Genomic DNA, 19120 nt, shown 5'->3' on the forward strand with positions numbered 1-19120 from the left:
GTTTGGATTAAAGCCTGACACCAAAATTAGGAAGGATAAAATAGTCAAGTTGACTATAACAGCCCTCTTGCCCATATCTTGTGGTGTGTGATTTTTATTTTTATTTTTTATTTATTTTTTTTTATTTTTTTTTTTTTTGGGGGGGGGGGGGGAGCGTTAAATGGCTTTTATGCAGAAGGTTTACACTGGTGTTCTCCATAAGCATAACAAGACAAACCTTGATGTGAGGGTTCATGGAAAGCCTGAGATAACTCCAAGCCCAAGGTGTTGAAAAAGGATTTGCACATAAGAATCTGATATTCCAAGATGTGTGGCAACTCTATCCATTGAGGGAGAACTAAAAAAAAAAAAAAAGTACAACTAAGGCAATGAACTGAGCATTTTCACTTTAAGCTGAATGCACACCATATCTTGGACATTTAGCCTACATTCCAGCTTATTGGCAAAGGATGCAAAAGTAAACGGGAGTTGTATACACACCAGATTTCCTGCTCTAATCCACACTTGTACATTGCAAATCTTCGGGTGGAAAAATTTACAATATGAACAGTTTAAGGACAAATCTTAATTTAGCCTCGGATCCTGTAAATTAGGAATTTGGTGCCTTAGGTCTCCAGCAGGTCCAAATTCAAATTGTGGCACTTCAGGTGGCAGATTTTGATATGCAACAAAAGCCATGGCATTTGCCACAGAATCAGTCGGAAGGCACAAAAGATGCAACTTATTTGTTCTAAATTAACTTATTCAATCTGCCACAGAAAAGAGAAGCTGCCTTTACTAAACTGTAGCGGCTGACGGCACCGGAAGTTCCACGATTTGAGCTTGCTTCCTCTACGTCACTTGACCAGTCAAAGTGGACTGGATTCTTAAAATTGAATTTCGGGAAGCTTAATATACGGAACCAGGTTTTTCCTGGACAAAAGGTAAGGTGGACGGACTTTATTTTAACAAGCTGCGGTTTAGGAGCTCACAGTTCAGTTTCCACCGCTAACAAGCTGCCAAATATTTTAGCTAACTAGCTTACTAGTTATTTTGAGGCGGTGACGTCCTCAGGATGAGTTACCTTTTGGCGACGTTGGAAACATAACAGTTCTGAATTTAATGTTGATTCAGTAACAGTTTATATAAATGACTCAACCTTAACTGCTGCATGTTTTTAAAAATGCTTAATGTAGGATAGCCAGGGCCGGATTTAGGAGACCGTGGACCGCTGGAGCTAGATTTGGTTACCACGAAGCTCCTTTTCGTTATCCCGGTAAATTGCACTTGATTTATGTAAACACAGAGATCGTAAGTTCTGGGCTTTGTTGTTAATTTAGTTTTTCCCAAACAATCTGTTCTTTCAAAAAGTTTGTCATTTATAAAGAGAATAATTTCTCCAAATACATTCACAAGAAAAATATATTTCCATTTGCAATCATCCGTCACTCAAACGACTTGTGCATAGGAGTCAGTGGCTCCTGTTATGTCACTGTAACATGAGCTTGTCATTATAATCCTTTTTAAACAGCTACATAGTGATTATGTTCAGAAAAAAATAAAATTTAAAAATGTCTCAATCTTTCTTTGTATACACATGTTTGATTAAAAAAATACTTTGGGACTCTCAAGACTCATTTCTGGAGTTGGGGGGCACTCATTTTTTTTAATAAAAAGAAAAGTAATCTCAGAAGGTATTATTCAACCAAGCCCTTAGGATTTTACAGATTTTTTAAAAAATAATTTTTTAAAATAGATTTTAATTAGTTGTGATGTTTTGCTTCAGAGACTTGTTTCCTTAGATTTTGTAGCCTAGAAAAATAAAATATGTTTATAACAGTTGCTTGAAGCTGGTTCACTTATTTAGCAAATGTTTCAGCATGGCGATAACCTGATAACCTTCATTTCAAACCAGTAAAATGTGTGAAAATGATAAGAAAACAAGAACAAATAACCTTATGATAATCAAACATAAAACCCCGCCAAACTTTCATATCTGGTAGGAAGAAGCTTAGCTTATTAAATCCTACCCCCAGTTGTCCACGATTGAAAACGTTACAGAAATCTATATTCCAATTTTTGTTGCTGCAAAAATTACAGGATTTCCAGTATTTAATCAACATTTTTAGGTCTTTTTTTGGGGGGGATAAAATGTCGAATCTCTTGACAACACAGACACAGCGGACATAACTGATAAAGAGTTTAATGTGGGACTCTTAAACAGCACACTATTATTACCCCTTTGAAGCTTTACACATTTTGCGACTACAACCAAAATCTCTAATATATTTTCTCTGGATCTTATGTGAAATACCCATGCAAAGTAGTGCTTAATAATACTCTCTCCATCCAGGCTGACTGAGCTTGAACCAAGAATGGAGGGAAAAGGGTTGTGTCTGTAGATGTGTGAAGCTCGTAGAGACCTTCAGAGACAGTTTTGCAAGTCTTGTTGCAGAAAAATGTACCGTAGTTCACTACCCTTTTAAGTAAAGTAGAGACAGTCATCTACAGCCTTCTCTTTGCTTATTGTTATGCACTACGCTGTATTTATCTGTTCCACTAAACCCAATAGAATTACATCGAAGTTTGTGGTTTTGACGTCACAAAAGGTGAGCGACTTTCGCCTGGCGATAATGTCTGTTCTTGATTCAGGAGACGGTAGAAGTCAAAGATGGACTGGTTCCACTGCAACCAGTGCTTCAAGAAAAGCGGGTCGAAGTTCGCTGTGTCGAGCTGTGGCCACATCTCCTGCGAAGCTTGCATTAAGTCAAGTGAGGATTTTGCTAATTGAGGTCGCTTTCATCCAACGCAGCTTTCAACAGATTGACTTTGTTTTTGTTAAATCCATCAGAGCAGTGCAGTACATGTGGGGTGGCCTGCTGTTATCTGCCCATCACTGATCAGGTTGGTGAGTTTGACATAGATTTCACTGCAGGTTCTGATTGGACATCATCTCAACTCACAATGGAAGACGTTCCTTTTCTTCTTTGTTTTTTTATTTATTTTTTTTATTTCAGATGAAGCCACAGGAAAAGGTGTTTTTCATGGACCCTGGAAAGCTCATCCAGGCGAGGATGGAAATGATAGCACAGGTCTGTCCTATTTGTGCATTCTGTCTGACGTCTTGGAGACACTTTCATTGGTCACTGAGGGAGTTTTCACACTCCACAGACTGCCATTTTCCAGCAGAAGCAGAAGGAGAGAGTCACGGTTCACTTCAAGACCAAATCCAGTGAACTGGAGAGGCGTCTGGAAGAGGTTTCTGAGCAGGGTTACAGGTGATTTTTCCCATTGCTACACAGCAGCTTTGCAAAATCAAATCAAGTAAGGTAAAAGTTAAGACTGTGACTCTCATTTCCTCCTGCTGCTCTTATCACAAGACAACTGTCAGAGCTGAAAAGAGAGAACGGTGAGCTGAAGAAGCAGCTGTCAGAGCTGAGAAGAGAGAACGGAGAGTTGAAGAAGCAGCTGTTGGAGCTGCAGAGAGAAACTGCCGAACTGAAAAAGCCACTCTCTCAAAGGAGGGCAAGTGTTAGAAAAAAATTCGTCCTTTCCCCATGTTGAATTTTTAAACACGCTTAACCTTTTTCTTCTTTCGTGCCGCAGGTTTCGCCTGGACAGTTCCAAACTACCGGGTAAGCGTCTGTTTGTGTTTTATGATCACAAACTGTGAGTCGTTAGAAGTCAAATCATTCTGTGGCGTTTTCCGAACCGCAGCTCTCAGAGGGTTTCGCTCCCAGTTGGCGTTACCTCACCAGGTAAACCCAGCGATTGAAGCTCAGAACCTGTTAAGGGTTGGTGTCGGTTTCGGTGCTTTAACGATTAAAATGGCGTTCTGTCTGTTTTTAACAGTTACTCCTCGATCAAGAGCAGCGAGGTAGGTTTTTTTTTTGTTAAATCACATAATTATGTTATGACCTTCACCATCACGTGGTTTAGCAACCATCAGTCTGTCCACTTTCTTTTAGGAAATCTATCTTTACAAGCCTCCGCAATATTCAAATTGTCTGAAAAATTGATTTTGGAGCTTTCATTAGCTGCAAGTCATAATCATTTACAAAAATAACCCAATTGGAATTTGCCACTGTATGTCACATATATTACGATTTTCCTGTGTTTATTTAACGCAATGAATATAAGTAACTTTTCAATAATGTTCGGATTTCCTGACATGCAGTTGTAAAACGCTTTAAAATGCATCTTGTCTCAGTCATGTCGGCTCCGGAGAGTCTCAGAGGTGGACCAGGGATAGAGGCATTTCTCTCACTGTAAGTGTGGATGTATTGCCAAGTTTACAAACACTTGAAAATGTGTAATCTTTGCTGCATAAAATATAAAAAAAAAAGGGTTTGATTTTACTTCCTCTTAATCAGACTCCTGGATCCATTGCTTCCATCTCCAGCCACAGCTCTCTTCACGAATTCAGTGAGTGTGACTGAGAATTAATTTGTCGGCGACTTAATTCAACGTCGATCATACAAACGTTGATTTTTGAAAACAAATGATACAATTTGTCCATCTTTTCCCGTTAAGGAACGTCACCATCTTTTGGCACTCCTACAAGGTAAGTAACAACTTCCTGGGATCTTTTGGCCTTGAAGCCTCGTGTCACAAGTGACGATCGGTAAGAATTTTTCCACCGTGGAAATGAGTCGGCTCATTTGTGTCCTTCCCAGAACCCAGACCCCTGGTTTCCAGTTCCCATTTATGAATGGAATCTCACTTCACTCACCCAGACAGTGAATAACTCGCCGCTCTTGCTGGGAACGCCTTTGGTGTGCATGACACCCACTAGTTGATTTATTTACGTGAGCCTGAACAACATTAGCATTTTACATTCTTAATCTTTGTAAAGGAAGGGGTATTCCCCAATGTTGAAACACCTTGCCGTATCGTTCACCTGGATTAAAACCTCTATGCAAACTGTGGCTTGATTTTTTTAATAGTCTACTTTCCTTGAAATGCACGTCATAACTAATTATTAGTGAAAGTCGTTTTTATAGGACAATTTCAGAACAAAATTTACACAGCAGGAAGTCGTCACAGGTGTCTGTATTCATAACACACACACACAAACAAATCTTTGTACACTTGATTATAATGGCAAAAACACTTAGCTATTTTCCAGTGACACAATTGTGCAAATGAGATTTTCTCTTTTCAAACAGGGAAATAAAAAAAAATAATTATAAAATAAACTTGAAGACTTTACATGTACAGATTTACATCAACAGCATGACAGTTGCATTACCTTTTCATGAGCAACAGGAGGAAAACCCTTAGTCATACACGCCACTTTGTCAAGTTTCTGGCTGTTTGACCTTTGGACGAACATTTGCAAAGAGCTGAACTCCGTTTAAAGCCGACATCACTTTCTAAAGTCAACAAGAAGTACTTAAATATTGTCAACTGTACGTGAACTTATGACCCATATTATATTGCTCTGTCACTCTGTGTGAAATGTTACCGGGCTTTGGATTTTGGTTCACTTTTGCTTCTACTTCAAAACCCACCTTCTGCCCCACATTTTAAACTATAAAATTACACCCTATGCCTATCAAATGCTAACTAACTCATCGTCTAGTAATGTAGCAATTCTGCCATCAATGCAATGATGTAATTCCTGCAACCTGGTTCAACCTTTACCGTCAGAAACATGCTGCAGAATGCAAATGACAAACAAGGCATTCAAATGGTAAGTAAAACACCTCCACAGAGTGAGGAGCAATTTAGGAAATGTTTCGGAAATGACACATGAGATGTACCGTGCTGTTGTTTTAAAACAAGTTCTACACCAAGGAGTAAAAATAATGACACTAATCAGGAGTATAGATTGTGAAATACTAGTATATTATTAGCATCGGGGCAGCAGGTTGGAAAACCAAAGTGCAAGATGTTATATTATAAGGAGCAAGTCCAGTGTGCTTTTCATGAATACAATATAATGGCTAGAAAGGAATGATCAGTCAATAGTTTGTCAGTGTAGCCGTTTTTTTTTCTGGATCTACAGCTAGTTACCTGATTATGTTATACTGCTACAAATAGAATACATTAGAAAAAAAAACAACTGTAGTGATATCTAAACAAAAAGGAGGTCAAAAATATAGCAACCCAGTGTAGAGGTTACTGTTCTATTTACAGCAACTGAGCCAGTAGAAATATAATTCAGATCTAAATATATTAGGATAAACAGGAAATGCAGCATATCTATATAAAAAAAATACACAAACCACACTTTGGGCTTGTTTAGGGAAGACTGGATTTTACAAACCTGCCTTAATTAAAGCAACATGAACCACAGCAATAATCACATCTGTTGTGTTAAAGGTGTGAGGGGGTGGGCGGATCAGTTTTTTTTTTTTTTTTTAGTAAAGGTCCTAAGCCACAACAATTTCTTCATCAGTTTCCCCAACTTCTTGAGCCGCAAACCAGTCTCGCACTTGCTGGTAGCTCATTCTTGATTTCTTGCATAGTAGGTCAAGGTCTTTTTCATTTAGTGTGCCTGTCGTAAGGTAATATGATACCAGTGGCTGGATATCGGGAGAATCTGTACTTGCTCTGCTTAGTTTTCGTTTGCGCCCTCCCCCACCACGAGTTGAGGTTCCAGTGCCGTTCGACAGGCCGCTGCCGCTTTGCTGGGCAGCAAGTTCTGCCAAGAACTGCTCACGGACGCCCTTCACCCAGCGCAACTGGCCATTTTTGACGGCGTAGCGAGTGTCTCCAAACCACTGAATAACATCCGCCCTGGGTAAACCTGTGAGTTTGACGAGTTCAGTGTATTCCTCACTTGTGGGCCACTGGCACTTCAAAAAGTGCTGCTTTAACACATCCAACTGCTCCTTGGTCTTTCTAGGACGTCCTGCAGGGGTGAGTGCAGGGGATGTGGACGTGGAAGCTCCTGACAGGCAAGTGGTTGTCTGTGAAGGACTGGCTTTAGTTGAATGCACCGACTTCTTTGATGCACGGATTCTGTGTGAATATGTTTTGGTGGGGGAGGCGGTAGGCGGTGGAGTGCGAGAGGGGGAAGAGCAAGGAGAAGACTTTAACTCTACAACTTCTGGCTCAATTTTGCAGATCTTGGTCAACTGTAGTGGCTCTTCTTCAGTTTCTTGCTCCTCTTTGAAAGTATCTCCAGAAAGTTCTTCTATAACGTCATTTGCTTGTGGCTCTTGGAGCTTATCCCCAAAGGCTTCTAGACTGTTTGACAGAAAAGTCTGAAAGAAATGTGAATTTCTGATCCCGTTATTCCGGCTTCCCTCATGGCTTTTCACGCCGTTTACTTGACGAGATTTTTGGTTAGTAAGTGAAAGAGGCTGAGTTTGAGATTGTGGTTCATGTTTACTCCCAACAGAAGCCTGGTGAGAAAAGGTCTGGGCTGCAGCCAGGCTTCCACGACCCACTCTTAGCTGATAACGACTGTCACTGAACCATTTGCGAATGTCATTGCGGCTCAGACCCGTTTCTTCCTGCAAACGTTTGAGCTCAGGCTCTGCAGGCCAGTTCTCTCTTAGGAAGCTTTTGCGCAGGGCAGCAAGTTGAGCTTTTGACTTTTTGTAGCGCCCGTGCCGGTACTGTTGCGAAGAGGACTCCGAGAGGTCAGGGGAGACATCAGCTGTTGTGGTCGCTGGAGTGTCTGCTGGTGAGCGGTAGAAATATGAATCCTGAGGAGGTGGGAGACTGGACCTAAAACATGGGGGAGTAGATTTATGTGAATCTGGAGACTCACACTTTGCCATTTTTGTTTCAGGTACAAAACCAATGAGATCACACTCCTCCTCATCGCTGTCCTTTTCCTCGTCTAAGTTTTTGCTCTTGGTTTTTAAATTGTCTCCGTTTGTTTCAGCGGTGTCCTCACAAAGCTCGGGCACAGCCAACTTCCTCCTTGTCTCCTCTATCTCTTCAGAAGACCAGCTGATACCATATTTAATCCTCTGCACCATGAACCACACCTTAACTTTGTCCAGTGGCAACACACAGACCCGAGCCAGTGTGCTAACCTCTTTGGACGATGGGTATGGAAACAAGTTAAAGGCATTGACAAGTTCTGGGATTGAGTCCAGTTCTCGGGTCTGATCGGACTGGGTCCATACCAGTTTGAGCCCCTCTGAGACCAGAGGCAGGCACACTACGGAGTTATGGTTGGTGGTGAAACTAGCCACGCCACTGGCACTGCTTTCTGCTGAGCTGGGGGAGTGCCGCAATTTCTTGGAAGAGCGTTTGGTCTCTGCCTTTTCTTCACGCTCTGGCTCCGTCATATCCACTTCAAAAGGCTCGTCTAGGTCCACAAGTCGTCTGTCTCTGCCGTTACGTTCGGTATATGACGCCATGTCGGCTATCAAAATATGTTCCGCCATCTAGAAGGGAAAACAAACAATGATAAAGTTTTATTATTTTTTTGTTCACCTCTTCTTACTAACGGTCACTTCAAAGATAAGATCACAGTGCAGAGAAGAACAATCTGTTCAAGAAAATAAACTTTCTGTTCTGATTTCATTCTCAAAGTTAATTAGCGGACAAATAAACCTCTCTACCTGTTCCCCTGCTTATTCCAAACTCTACGAAACTAGTCGTATACTGTGTCAAGGCGCACTCTCCCCTCCCCCCAAAGCGTGGTGAATGACTTTTGTTTTGCGCGAGCTGAGGGGGGATTGGTCCTAAAGGGGTGGGAGCACAGGGAATGAAAATCTACAAGGAATCCATCACTGTCTGCTTGCTCACCCTAGCTGGTCAGGCTTTTGTTTCACTTCCAAGTTTCTCAGTCCTGAGAGATGAGAGAGGCCTCTTCACAGGAAAATATGGCAACAGAAACCTGCAGAAGGAGGAGGATTCGTCAGACTCATGTCTCTGCCCTGGTATATGCTGAAACTAATGCGTTCCAAAAATTTAAATAAAAAAAAAATGTATGCATGTATATTTTCTAATCCAGCAACAGGTGTTATGCCATACTACGGTGACTGTTAAGAAGATGCATGTAAATAAAAGGTTTAAATAGCATTTTAAGTCTTTGCACCGCTTTTGATTCAGCAAATGCATAAATCTGGTGGCTAAAAGTTGATCTGAACTACTTCTCTTAACTTTTAAATTTTATCTCAGGGGTTATTTATTCGGAACAAATAAGAGTATTGCGCATTTAGTTAGGTTAGGTTACGCCATGGCTGACCTTAAGTAGCTGGGAACTGGGCTGAAATGTTTTTGAGTGGGACAAACATTAGGTCACAAACCATCGTGTTAGTCATTGGTGACACAGTTAAATCCCAGAGGGTGAGAACATGGGCTCTCTCCTCAGTTTCTACACTTTTCCGTAACACTCGAAGATAGTTTATTCACGCTTTGTTTAATTGGGTTTGATAAAAAGCTGTGAAAGTTGACCACCATGCCAGCAACAATAGCGGTCCAGTCTGGCCCCCCTCTTTGTGGCGTACCAACTAAAACGCTTCACACTGCACAGGCGCACTTCGTCGTCAGACACGCTTCAGTGAAACATAAAAATAAACTTACCGAAATTGCCGAAATACCCCTTAATCCCCGGGGTCCGTTCTGGTGACACGTAAACCAGAAAAACTGAGCCTACTCCACACTACTAGGATATATATGATCGAAGTTGGAGGCACCGAGCGAGGAAACAATACCGTCCATCTATTTGGCTGACCCTTGTCTTATTTTTACCAAGCACCTCGACGGATTACGGTCAGGATTCAAAGATACGACGCAACCAAGTTTGTCCCCAGTCGTAGGAGTTCAATCGCTGGTTAATTCTCGGTCAGGGACACAAATATCCAACTCGGGAGATTAAAAGGCTGAATGTGAGTCGCCGTTTGTTCCTCCCCTCGGTCGGTCCGTTGCTGCTTTTGTTCTTTAACTGTGAAGTGTTTCCCCCTGTCCGGCCAAACCAACGCGAGGCGGAGCCGAGGACCAGGAAGCCCGGAAGGCCCACATGACTCTCCCCTCGCTGACGGCTGGGTGGGTGTGCCAGTCTGGGTAAGCAGGCCGTGGATTGGAGGGAGAACGGGCCAGTATAATGAATCCGCTACAGGGATCCAATACCAACTACCCCGCTGCAACCTATGGTGGCATCAGAGAGACGGGATGACGCCGAGAATCATCTTTTAAACTGAACTGTTCTTTTTGAGCCAGTTTCGTGCTGTATTGGGGAAGTCTTTTGGTGGTTGAATCAGTCACAAACACAAGTATTTGCCATAGGACAAACATTTAAATGAATAAATATAAACACATATAACTGTTATTTATGTCAACATTTTTGTTACATGATTGAGATTTAAAAAAAAATACGACTGAGAAAACATTTGCGAACACTACAATCAGTTTACTTAAGATTATTTTATCTATTAAAGGGGGAAAAAAAACTAAACCTGATCCTAAGTGAATTTATACTCTCCCCAAATTGTTAAATCAATGATTTCACTAATTTCCCACAACAAACCTATACTTTTTTTTTTTTTTTTTTTTTAGATTTCATATAACACATTGTAACACTGTCTTTTACTACAAAGGAAAACAGATTAAACACCTACACAGATATGTATTATTAAGAAATACAGGGAGAAATGTTTAACAGACAATAGCAATCAAATGTCAATTGAATGTTTGATTACCAAACAATAATTAATGCAGTCTCCCATCCTGCATATGTCATATCCAGTGATGTCAGTAACGCGTTACTTAGTAATGGACCACTATTTTCAGTAACAAGTAATCTTAACGCGTTGCTATTTCAAATCCAGTAGTCTCACTACAGTTACTTATCAAAACCACTTTGCGTTACTATTTTATTTTGTAATTTTACTTCATTTCCTTTGTGTCTTGTGGAGTGACCGCCGTTTCTATGCGACAGTATCAACAGCGACAGAAATGTAAACAATGGAGGGAGGAGAGAGATGGGCATTTTGTTGCTGGAAAAACAGGAACTATTTTGAGTTTTGGTCGCCAAGTCCGATTGTTATAAACCGCTTTGGGCTTGTTTTTTTTCTAAAAAGAATTCTAGCAAATTTAGTGAGTCGCGGGTTGTGGTTTTGGGCTCTTTTTTGAACGTGAAATTGCTTATTTGGGCTTGGGAATAAGCAGACATAAACCCCAGAATTTGTCTGACCTCCAATTAGTTTTAGTCAGACTCTCCCTATTCATCATTTCCCGGATGTTCTGTCCCGCTGTGTCTTTGTTAATGTCCAGTTAATATATTTGAACGCTAAAATCCTACTTAGAGTTTAGCGGAACACACAAACACGCACAAATTACTAAAGTTTTTTTTTTGTACTGTTGTAGCCATTAAACAATCTCTCCTTCAGTTCAACCTTAAAAGTGGAGACACATTGTTGATGTTACCTTTATAAAATAACTTGCTATTAAGTTTTGGCAAAGCTCAATGTTATTTTCACAGGTGGTGGAGCGTTGTTGTTAGCAGCTGCTGAAAGTAACTAAAAAAGTTACTTTTAATGTAACTCAGTTACTTTCCAAATCAAGACATCAGTAATCTAAGTTACTTTTTCAAGGAATAATCAGTAATCCGATTATAGTTACTTTTTTAAGTAACTATAGTCTACTATGCCAGTGTTGGCATAGTCACTTTTTCAAAATGACTATGCCATCACTAGTTATATCTTCAACCGGCTGCTTTACGTAGTAGTAAAAAAAAATCTGGCCTACACTTTATGAACTCTATATATTTTTTTCAGAAATTAGTAGGACAAATAAAACAGCAAGAGATTTAAAAAAATCCTTTGTTGAATTGTATTTTAGTTGGAAAAATACATTAGCTGTTTACGTAGGTAGAAAACAAGCTGAAATTTCAGAATGTCAATGGTTTCTTATTGTAGTCCTATTTTTAAACTGTAGGACACAAAGAACATGAGATGACACTCCTTCACCGACAAGGGGAGATGCTGTTCCTTCTGGCTTATCTACAGCCGTACATCGACCTCAACGTCCCCTCAGGGAAAAACAAGGCTCATTACACGAATGAAGATCCTGCCACAAAAAAAAAACAGCACATCAAGCACAAACAATGGCTGCCTGCACATCCAAGGAAAAAAAAAAGAACATTAAAAGCAGAAATTAAGTATGAGTGCAGGCTAAACATAACACTAAAACTCTACATTCAATGTCAAATCACACTTCTTTTCAGCTGATTGGGTTAAACTTCATTTTTATCTTTCAAACATCTTCAGGTAGAAGGAGCTCATGTCTGACAACCCAGAGGAATCCCAGTTCCCATTTTTCTTTCTTCCATACAATCGTAATGAAATACATCCAGTGGTTAGTTCAAAAGGACTTCTTTAACCTGCACAGTTAGTGTTGTTACAATCACATTGGGAAGCTTCACCTTTGGCTGACATTAGTGCTACTGTTAAGCTTACTTCATGCGGACCTTCATTGATACAACTTTAGCACATCTGCAACATTAAATGCTATCCTTGTTTGTGATCTGATTGAGTCAAGACCACTTCTGTCCAAAAAAAAAAAAAAAAAAGGAATATTTTTGTCATTCATGGAGTTGTTTAGCACAGATATTGAAACTCTACAGTGTGGCATTGTGGGGAGTGATGAGGGAACCCTTCAGAAGCGTCCGGTAGTCAGCGTGAGCACAAAGCGAGGCAGGCGAAGAAATGAGGGGACGACTGCTGAAAGCCAGGAGAGGTACGGGACCTGGGTCAGGAGGAATTTTAGGGACGTAAAATCTGTTACGTCCCGGCCTGAAGTAAAAAAAGAAAAGACGACACATTTTCCTTTGAACTATTGCAGAATACTGTGTTGACTAACAGTGCACCCTGTTAGGAATGAAATAAGTAACATGACCACTAGGCAGGTGGTTATTTTTGTATGATTATATGACTGTTAATAGCAAGACAAACTACATTACCATCAATATCTTTAATGCCATATCGCCTGGCCAGGTCACACGTCATGAGCACCTTCCCAGTCAGGGACATCAGATTTTTATCTATCAGACAAAAACAAAAGTAGCTTTAAAAAAATGCATCTGTGTAAGATGTTAATTTACAGTAGCTCTTAAGAGTGTACACACCTCTGTTAAAATTCCAGATTTCGAGACTTAAAAATTTGATTATGACCAATCATTTTCTTCCACCTTCAATGTAACCTATGTCCTGTACAATTCTATGCGAAATTACAAAATCTGGGGGAATATGAAACAACGGGAGTAACATGGTAACATAAGTGTAAATACTAAATTAGCACTTTGTTAAAACAGTTTCTGATTTAATTGCCTTATTCAATCTTTTTGATGGGCTGCACAGTGGTGCAGTTGGTAGAGCTGTTGCCTTGCAGCAAGAAGGTCCTTGGTTCGATTCCCGGCCAGGGATCTTTCTGCATGAAGTTTGCATGTTCTCCCTGTGCATGGTGGGTTCTCTCCGGGTTCTCCGGCTTCCTCCCACAGTCCAAAAAACATGACTGTCAGGTTAATTGGTTTCTCTAAATTCTCCCTAGGTGTGAGTGTGTGTATGAATGGTTGTGTGTCCTGTATGTCTCTGTGTTGCCCTACGACAGACTGGCGACCTGTCCAGGGTGAACCCCGCCTCTCGCCCGGGACGCAGCTGGAGATAGGCACCAGCAACCCTCCTGACCCCATTTAGGGAAGAAGGGTGTAAAGAAAATGGATGGATGGAATCTTTTTGATAGGAGGCGATCAGCATCACACACCCTGACATGGTGATATTTGCACTCTCTATCAAGTATAGTTCTCAATCACATTTACGGATCAATAAACCGTTACTTCTATATATTTTTGAGATCTTTAATGATGACTTACCATTAGCCAGGCTGACGATGCACTTCCCACTTAGTTCTGTAGTTTCCCCATTGGCGAACACATCTTTATACTGAGGAAAATCAAAGTCAGCAGTTATGAGAGAATTTGAAATTGACCATTTATGCAAACAGACTTGCTCTCTAATGGTAGCCTACCTTGGGATTCAAACCCTGAGGTGCATCTTTCTGTATTATGAACTGCGATACAAGCTCTGTTTGTACCGGTCCCGGCCACAGACTGATGGAGGTCACTCCTCTGCTTTTCAGCTCAACCGCCATGTCAGCTGCGAGCCTGTCGCACTGGAAAAACACAAAACAAATACAGGTTTTCACGACAGTAATGAGATATAAGACAAACTGCATTTTGATATCAAACTGGATGCCAAATTGAATCAAGTGGAAGAACTTACAGCAGCTTTACCAACCCCATACGCTACATTGAAGAGGTAACGCAGTCCGCCCATAGAAGAAATGGTCACTATAAACCCATGACCTTTGTTCACCATCAAGCGAGCTCCATAAACTGAGAAGAAGTAGTGCCCCCTAAAAAAACACAACAAAAATAACAACAACTACTGAAGTTATAGCTGATCAGAAGGAAATAGGCAAGACGAGACTGTGGGACAATATGATTTAATGTGTTCGAATGCTAACAGTACCTCAGGCCTGTGTTGTTGATAGTATCCCAAATAGATGGATCGGTTTCCCAGAACTTCTTACCCATATTTTCAAAAATATCCTGGGATGACAATTTAAAGTCAACACACAATGTTCGAATCTTTACTTCCTTTCATTGATTTTTACTTCTTGTTTTTCCTTAAAAAAAAAAAAGCCCATCAAAATAACTTTTACTATTTTAAATCTGTATTTAATATGGAAACTTTGAGGGGATATTTCCCGCATATACTTTTCCCAGATGGTCACAAGTTTATTATCCAGCAGTTTTATCGAGATAACGAGTTATTCAAATGATTTTCTCAAGATCACAAGTTCATTTTTTGATGGTTTTCATGACATGATTGGTGTGTGTGTTAAGCTTGATTCCATCCTTCAAATCCAATCCACCGGTGAAAGGTCTACCTATCACTTATTCAGAATAACACACACAAGACATGACACTTATATACTCCTGCTGTTGTGCCATGCATTTGAAGGACAAAATCAAGTTTAACACACCCATCATCTGGAGATTTCAAACAAAAACATCGGAAAATTAACTCGTTATCTCGACAAAGCCATCACGTGAAACTATATACAACCTCTCTTGGCTTACTCATACTAAGAACTGTTTCATGAGTGTTTTATTGATACAAACCGGAACTCCAGCGTAGGCATTGTTCACCAAGATGTCCAGTCTGCCATCCTGCTCTTGTTCGATCCTTTCAAAAAGCGCCTTGATGTCTTCCGCTTTTGTGGAATCACAGATCACTGGAACACCCTTCCCACCTCTCTCAGTCACCTACATTATAATTAAGGGCGTCAGAAAAATACAACGTACTGACAAGTATTGTGCAAAAGCTCGGCTTGCAAAGTAATCTGATTTCATTTAAGAAAAAGACATTTTTAAAGTTCACCTCAGCCGCAGTTTGTTTGAGGGTCTTCTCTTGCCGTCCTGTGATGTAAACAGTAGCTCCGGCCTCAGACAGCTGGAGCGCTATTCCCCTGCCGATGCCCCTGGAGGCACCAGTAACTACACACACCCAGCCAGAGAGGGACATCGTGGCCTGCAGGAGGTAAATTTGCAACATAAGCCAATGGTTCTCCAACCTTTTCTGACAAGTACCACCTTTGGACATTTGCCATTTTGATTACCGTATTTTCCGGACTATAAAGCGTACCATACTATAAGCTGCACCTAGAATTTTCTTTTTTAAAAACCGTAAACGTACATATATAAGCCGCACTGGGCTATAAGCTGCTGGTATCTCCTCCGCTCTCGGTTTTCCATAAGGACCCAGCAGATAGTAGGAGAGGGCTGCGTTTTAATAAATCCGCTGGATATATTAAGGCACAGCCCTCCGTCTCCAAAGCCAAACCATGGTTTGTTCACGCTGAGCTTACATGCAGCGGCTCTATTGCCCTCCTGTGCTGCCAGATTGATACTCCTCAACTTAAAAACTTAATCATATGAGTTTGAAAACATTTCTCCATTGTGCCTGCTGCTAGCATGTGCTTGTTGTAAATAAGAATTAGCACTTTCGTCTTTGATTTCCAATTTTGACTTCCAATGATTCACTTCCTGCTAAAGAGCCCCCTGGTGGCTGAAGAAAAATCCACAGGAAAGCCTCACGGGGCTATAAGCCGCATGGTTCAAAGTGTGGGAAAAAAGTAGTGGCTTATAGCCCGAAAAATACGGTACTTAGTGCCAAACTCTTTGAGGTATAAAACAGACGTCATCACAAGATGTACCAACATTGAGTCAGTTCATACACCCCACTGAAATGTATGGTATTCTAGCTGCTTTGATAATTGACAATTGCAAGTAATTTTCTGTAAATCAATAGACTACTGTAGGGGAATGTGATTATCTGATCCAAAAGCCACTTGGAGTTTGTGGAGAGTTACGTTGGTTTGATCAGTCATAGTTTGTAAGAGTTTATTGACTTAAGTTCGTCATTTTTAGTTTATCAGAACTAAATGAATGGAAATAGGGTGAAGGATGAAATAGTGTATGCTAACGTCTTGAGCTTTTTTGAATAGTAGATAGGGTAATGGGAGTACCACCAGATAAAACAGTCACATGTTAAATCGGTGTATTTATTGGCGAAGGTGTAATTTGACATGGAGTTAGCTCATCAATTATCAAAGTTCTTCTGGTAATCCTGGGTAAATTCAGGGTAAATGGAGATGCATTTCAATCAATTACTGCAAATTGATTTCAAGTCAGAGTATAGATTCACTTGACACAGAGAGTGATATGTTTTATGTACTTATTATTTTTGTTCATTTTGATGTTTCCAGATTGTGGAAATACAGGATTTAATTTCTTACTAAATTAGAATATGACATACAACCAATACCGAAATATCAGATTACTGAAAAGTATGTCTAAGTATGTCAAAAATGCTGAGTTGCATGGAGGAAACTTGGAAGTAACCCAATTTCTAAAGTGAATTAACTTTTCAAATTTATTGCAATGCCACCCACAATTGTTCCTGGTTCACTGTAATCCATTTCAGTTTATTCTTGGGTTTCTCAAAATATGCTGCACTTCACTTATCTATAGAGTAGTTTTTGACAAGGATAATCAATTTATTTCAGACATTTCACCAAGAGAAAACCACACATAATAAAAAGTAGTATTTGCATATTTTCTCAGTGTAAATGCAATACCCTATTACCAACCATACAGACACTACTGTAATACATGCAAATAAACTTGTTGCATACAATTTATCCTAGCTTACAATGGTACATTAGCTTCACATTTACCGTGTAAATAGTTTAGAGAATTTTTCTCTCAGTTCAAGTAAATATCATATTTGTAGAACCACTGATAAAAGCTTTAAGATAAATTAGATAAGATTAATGTCTGTGGGTTATGAGGTAGAAGTGAAGGGAGTCACGGTTGTAAAAGTACCACGCTGCTCACTGCTTTTTGCTGTCCAAAGTTCACTGGAAGTCAAACAGTATTCCGTCTTACAAAACCACGTTAGGTCCAGTCATCATTAGTCAGCAACCAGCCAACTTGCCGATATTGATAACGAAATATGTATGCAATCAGTGGAAGGGTATTTGGTGAAAATTAGCGCTATTTAATAAACTTTATGGCGAGGGTTGCTTATGGTTTAGTTGTTGATCAACTACATGAATTTTATTTATTTATTTTTTAACTTAGGTAACTATTTTTTTCCCTTTAGTAAAATCCATCGTCGTTTCTCAGTTTTCGTTGTGATACTAACTTATTTTCATCCTTATTAAGTCCTGCTGAAGATAAACGGTAATTACAAGCGAATATTACTTTTAAAAAAAATACATATTAGTTGTAGACAGGCGCTTTGGGCAGCACACTAAAATGTAACATACGTAATTTTTTTTTTAGAACTAATTCGCTATATTGACAAAGTTAATAATATATATAGCCTAGTTCAGTCCATCCCCAGAAATTACACTAACTCTATAAAATAAAGTAGATGCGCTGTTGTTTTAAATAAGACTTACCTTGTAGCAGAGAGCGGCGGATCTGGTTTGTCTAGTCTTTTCCAAGGAAGAAGAGAGCAGTGTTGATTTTCTGTGGACTGTCGATGCTGTTTTGATGACATCACTAGTTTGTCACCAGCTCCATGTACGGTTATCCAAAGAAAAAAAAGAAAAAAAGAAAAACAATAAAAGGAAAAAACGGCTTCAGTAAATATCGCGAGAAAAAGCGTGGTAAAAGTATCGCGAGAGCATTTTAAAGAGGCACAATGGCACATTTACTTCACGTGTAGTTTCTATATTTTTATTCATTTTTAACAGACAGTCAAAGTTTACAATAAACTTGTACCAGCGGATTTTAGCTAACTATGGAACACCTCAGGTCACAATTAACTTGCAAAAAAGTAAATAATTTTGAATGTCGAGTGAATATAACTTTCGAAACAACACCAGAAGATGGCGCTGTTTATGAAACAACTTCAGAAAATCCTAGAACGCGGTAGGATTACAGAACTTGTTTTTGTTACTAATTTAGAAAAAAACAGTCTACTGTCTATATTTATAATTAATATTATTATTATTATTATTATTATTATTATTATTATTATTATTATTATTAGTAGTAGTAGTAGTAGTAGTAGTAGTAGTAGTAGTAGTAGTAGTAGTAGTAGTAGTAGTATTGACTGTTTTCAGATTTTTTTCAGTCAATTATGAAACAGTAAAGCCTAATAATATTACATTAGAACCACAAAATTGATCACAAAATAACTTTTTTCTGCTATACAGCCGGTGAGCAACTGAACTAATGGAAAAAATATGTTTTTATTTTTATTTTTTCAAAGATAGACTATAAGTGCCTTGTAAAAGTACTATTTACCTTTAGACATGTAATCAAAATTAAGTAGGATTACCCTTTTTTGTCACTCTGGGAAATTCAAGAGTCACAGCAGCAAGTTAAGTTAGAAAGATGTATATTTCCACAAAAGTTAATTAATATAAAAATAATAGTAAGAGATTAAACAGTAAGGGCAAATTTGCAGTGTAAGAAAAATAATATTGCACAGATATTAAAAACAGTATACTCTAATGATCTAAGAAATGTACAGCTGAGTAGGGTTTTTCAAAATCAGGAACAAGCTTTGAGAAAACTGCAAAGCTGCTGAAACACTGAATTCCTTTAAATCTGGGCTAAAAACCCACTTGTTTAGAGTTACCTTTGCTT

The 19120-nt window shown here is 39.4% G+C and overlaps 3 protein-coding genes across 7 annotated transcripts; 1 reads left to right on the forward strand and 2 right to left on the reverse strand.

Moving 5' to 3' along the window:
- The first annotated feature begins 74 nt into the window (after positions 1 to 74).
- On the forward strand, positions 75 to 5006 carry LOC122840714 (RING finger protein 212B-like). Of its 4 annotated transcripts, none has more exons than XM_044133302.1 (14): positions 75 to 923; positions 1176 to 1255; positions 2635 to 2750; positions 2831 to 2883; positions 2997 to 3071; positions 3151 to 3257; positions 3360 to 3504; positions 3586 to 3614; positions 3697 to 3737; positions 3832 to 3856; positions 4190 to 4247; positions 4353 to 4404; positions 4513 to 4543; positions 4656 to 5006. In XM_044133302.1, exons 3-14 carry the CDS (start codon positions 2651 to 2653, stop codon positions 4720 to 4722), a joined length of 783 nt encoding a protein of 260 aa, XP_043989237.1. In that variant the 5' UTR covers positions 75 to 923; positions 1176 to 1255; positions 2635 to 2650; the 3' UTR covers positions 4723 to 5006. The 4 variants fall into 4 exon arrangements, with proteins under 4 accessions (XP_043989237.1, XP_043989238.1, XP_043989236.1 ...); XM_044133300.1 differs by having other exon boundaries at positions 102 to 923; positions 2632 to 2750; XM_044133303.1 differs by lacking the exon at positions 1176 to 1255.
- Positions 5007 to 5014: 8 nt separating this feature from the next.
- homeza (homeobox and leucine zipper encoding a) lies at positions 5015 to 11554 on the reverse strand. Of its 2 annotated transcripts, XM_044133293.1 has the most exons (3): positions 9478 to 11554; positions 8698 to 8788; positions 5015 to 8333 (listed from the first exon to the last, which is right to left on the reverse strand). In XM_044133293.1, the coding sequence occupies exon 3, from the start codon at positions 8331 to 8333 to the stop codon at positions 6357 to 6359; it is 1977 nt and encodes a 658-aa protein (XP_043989228.1). In that variant the 5' UTR covers positions 8698 to 8788; positions 9478 to 11554; the 3' UTR covers positions 5015 to 6356. The 2 variants fall into 2 exon arrangements, with proteins under 2 accessions (XP_043989228.1, XP_043989229.1); XM_044133294.1 differs by lacking the exon at positions 8698 to 8788.
- Positions 11555 to 11700: 146 nt separating this feature from the next.
- Positions 11701 to 18070, reverse strand: dhrs1 (dehydrogenase/reductase (SDR family) member 1). The gene is made up of 10 exons (XM_044133299.1): positions 17923 to 18070; positions 15336 to 15485; positions 15077 to 15220; positions 14421 to 14500; positions 14172 to 14304; positions 13918 to 14061; positions 13763 to 13832; positions 12854 to 12934; positions 12516 to 12686; positions 11701 to 11961 (listed from the first exon to the last, which is right to left on the reverse strand). Exons 2-9 carry the CDS (start codon positions 15477 to 15479, stop codon positions 12550 to 12552), a joined length of 933 nt encoding a protein of 310 aa, XP_043989234.1. The 5' UTR covers positions 15480 to 15485; positions 17923 to 18070; the 3' UTR covers positions 11701 to 11961; positions 12516 to 12549.
- Between the last annotated feature and the right edge of the window lie 1050 nt (positions 18071 to 19120).

This window comes from Gambusia affinis, linkage group LG12 (genome assembly GCF_019740435.1).
Source record: "Gambusia affinis linkage group LG12, SWU_Gaff_1.0, whole genome shotgun sequence".
Taxonomy (NCBI): Eukaryota; Metazoa; Chordata; class Actinopteri; order Cyprinodontiformes; family Poeciliidae; genus Gambusia; species Gambusia affinis.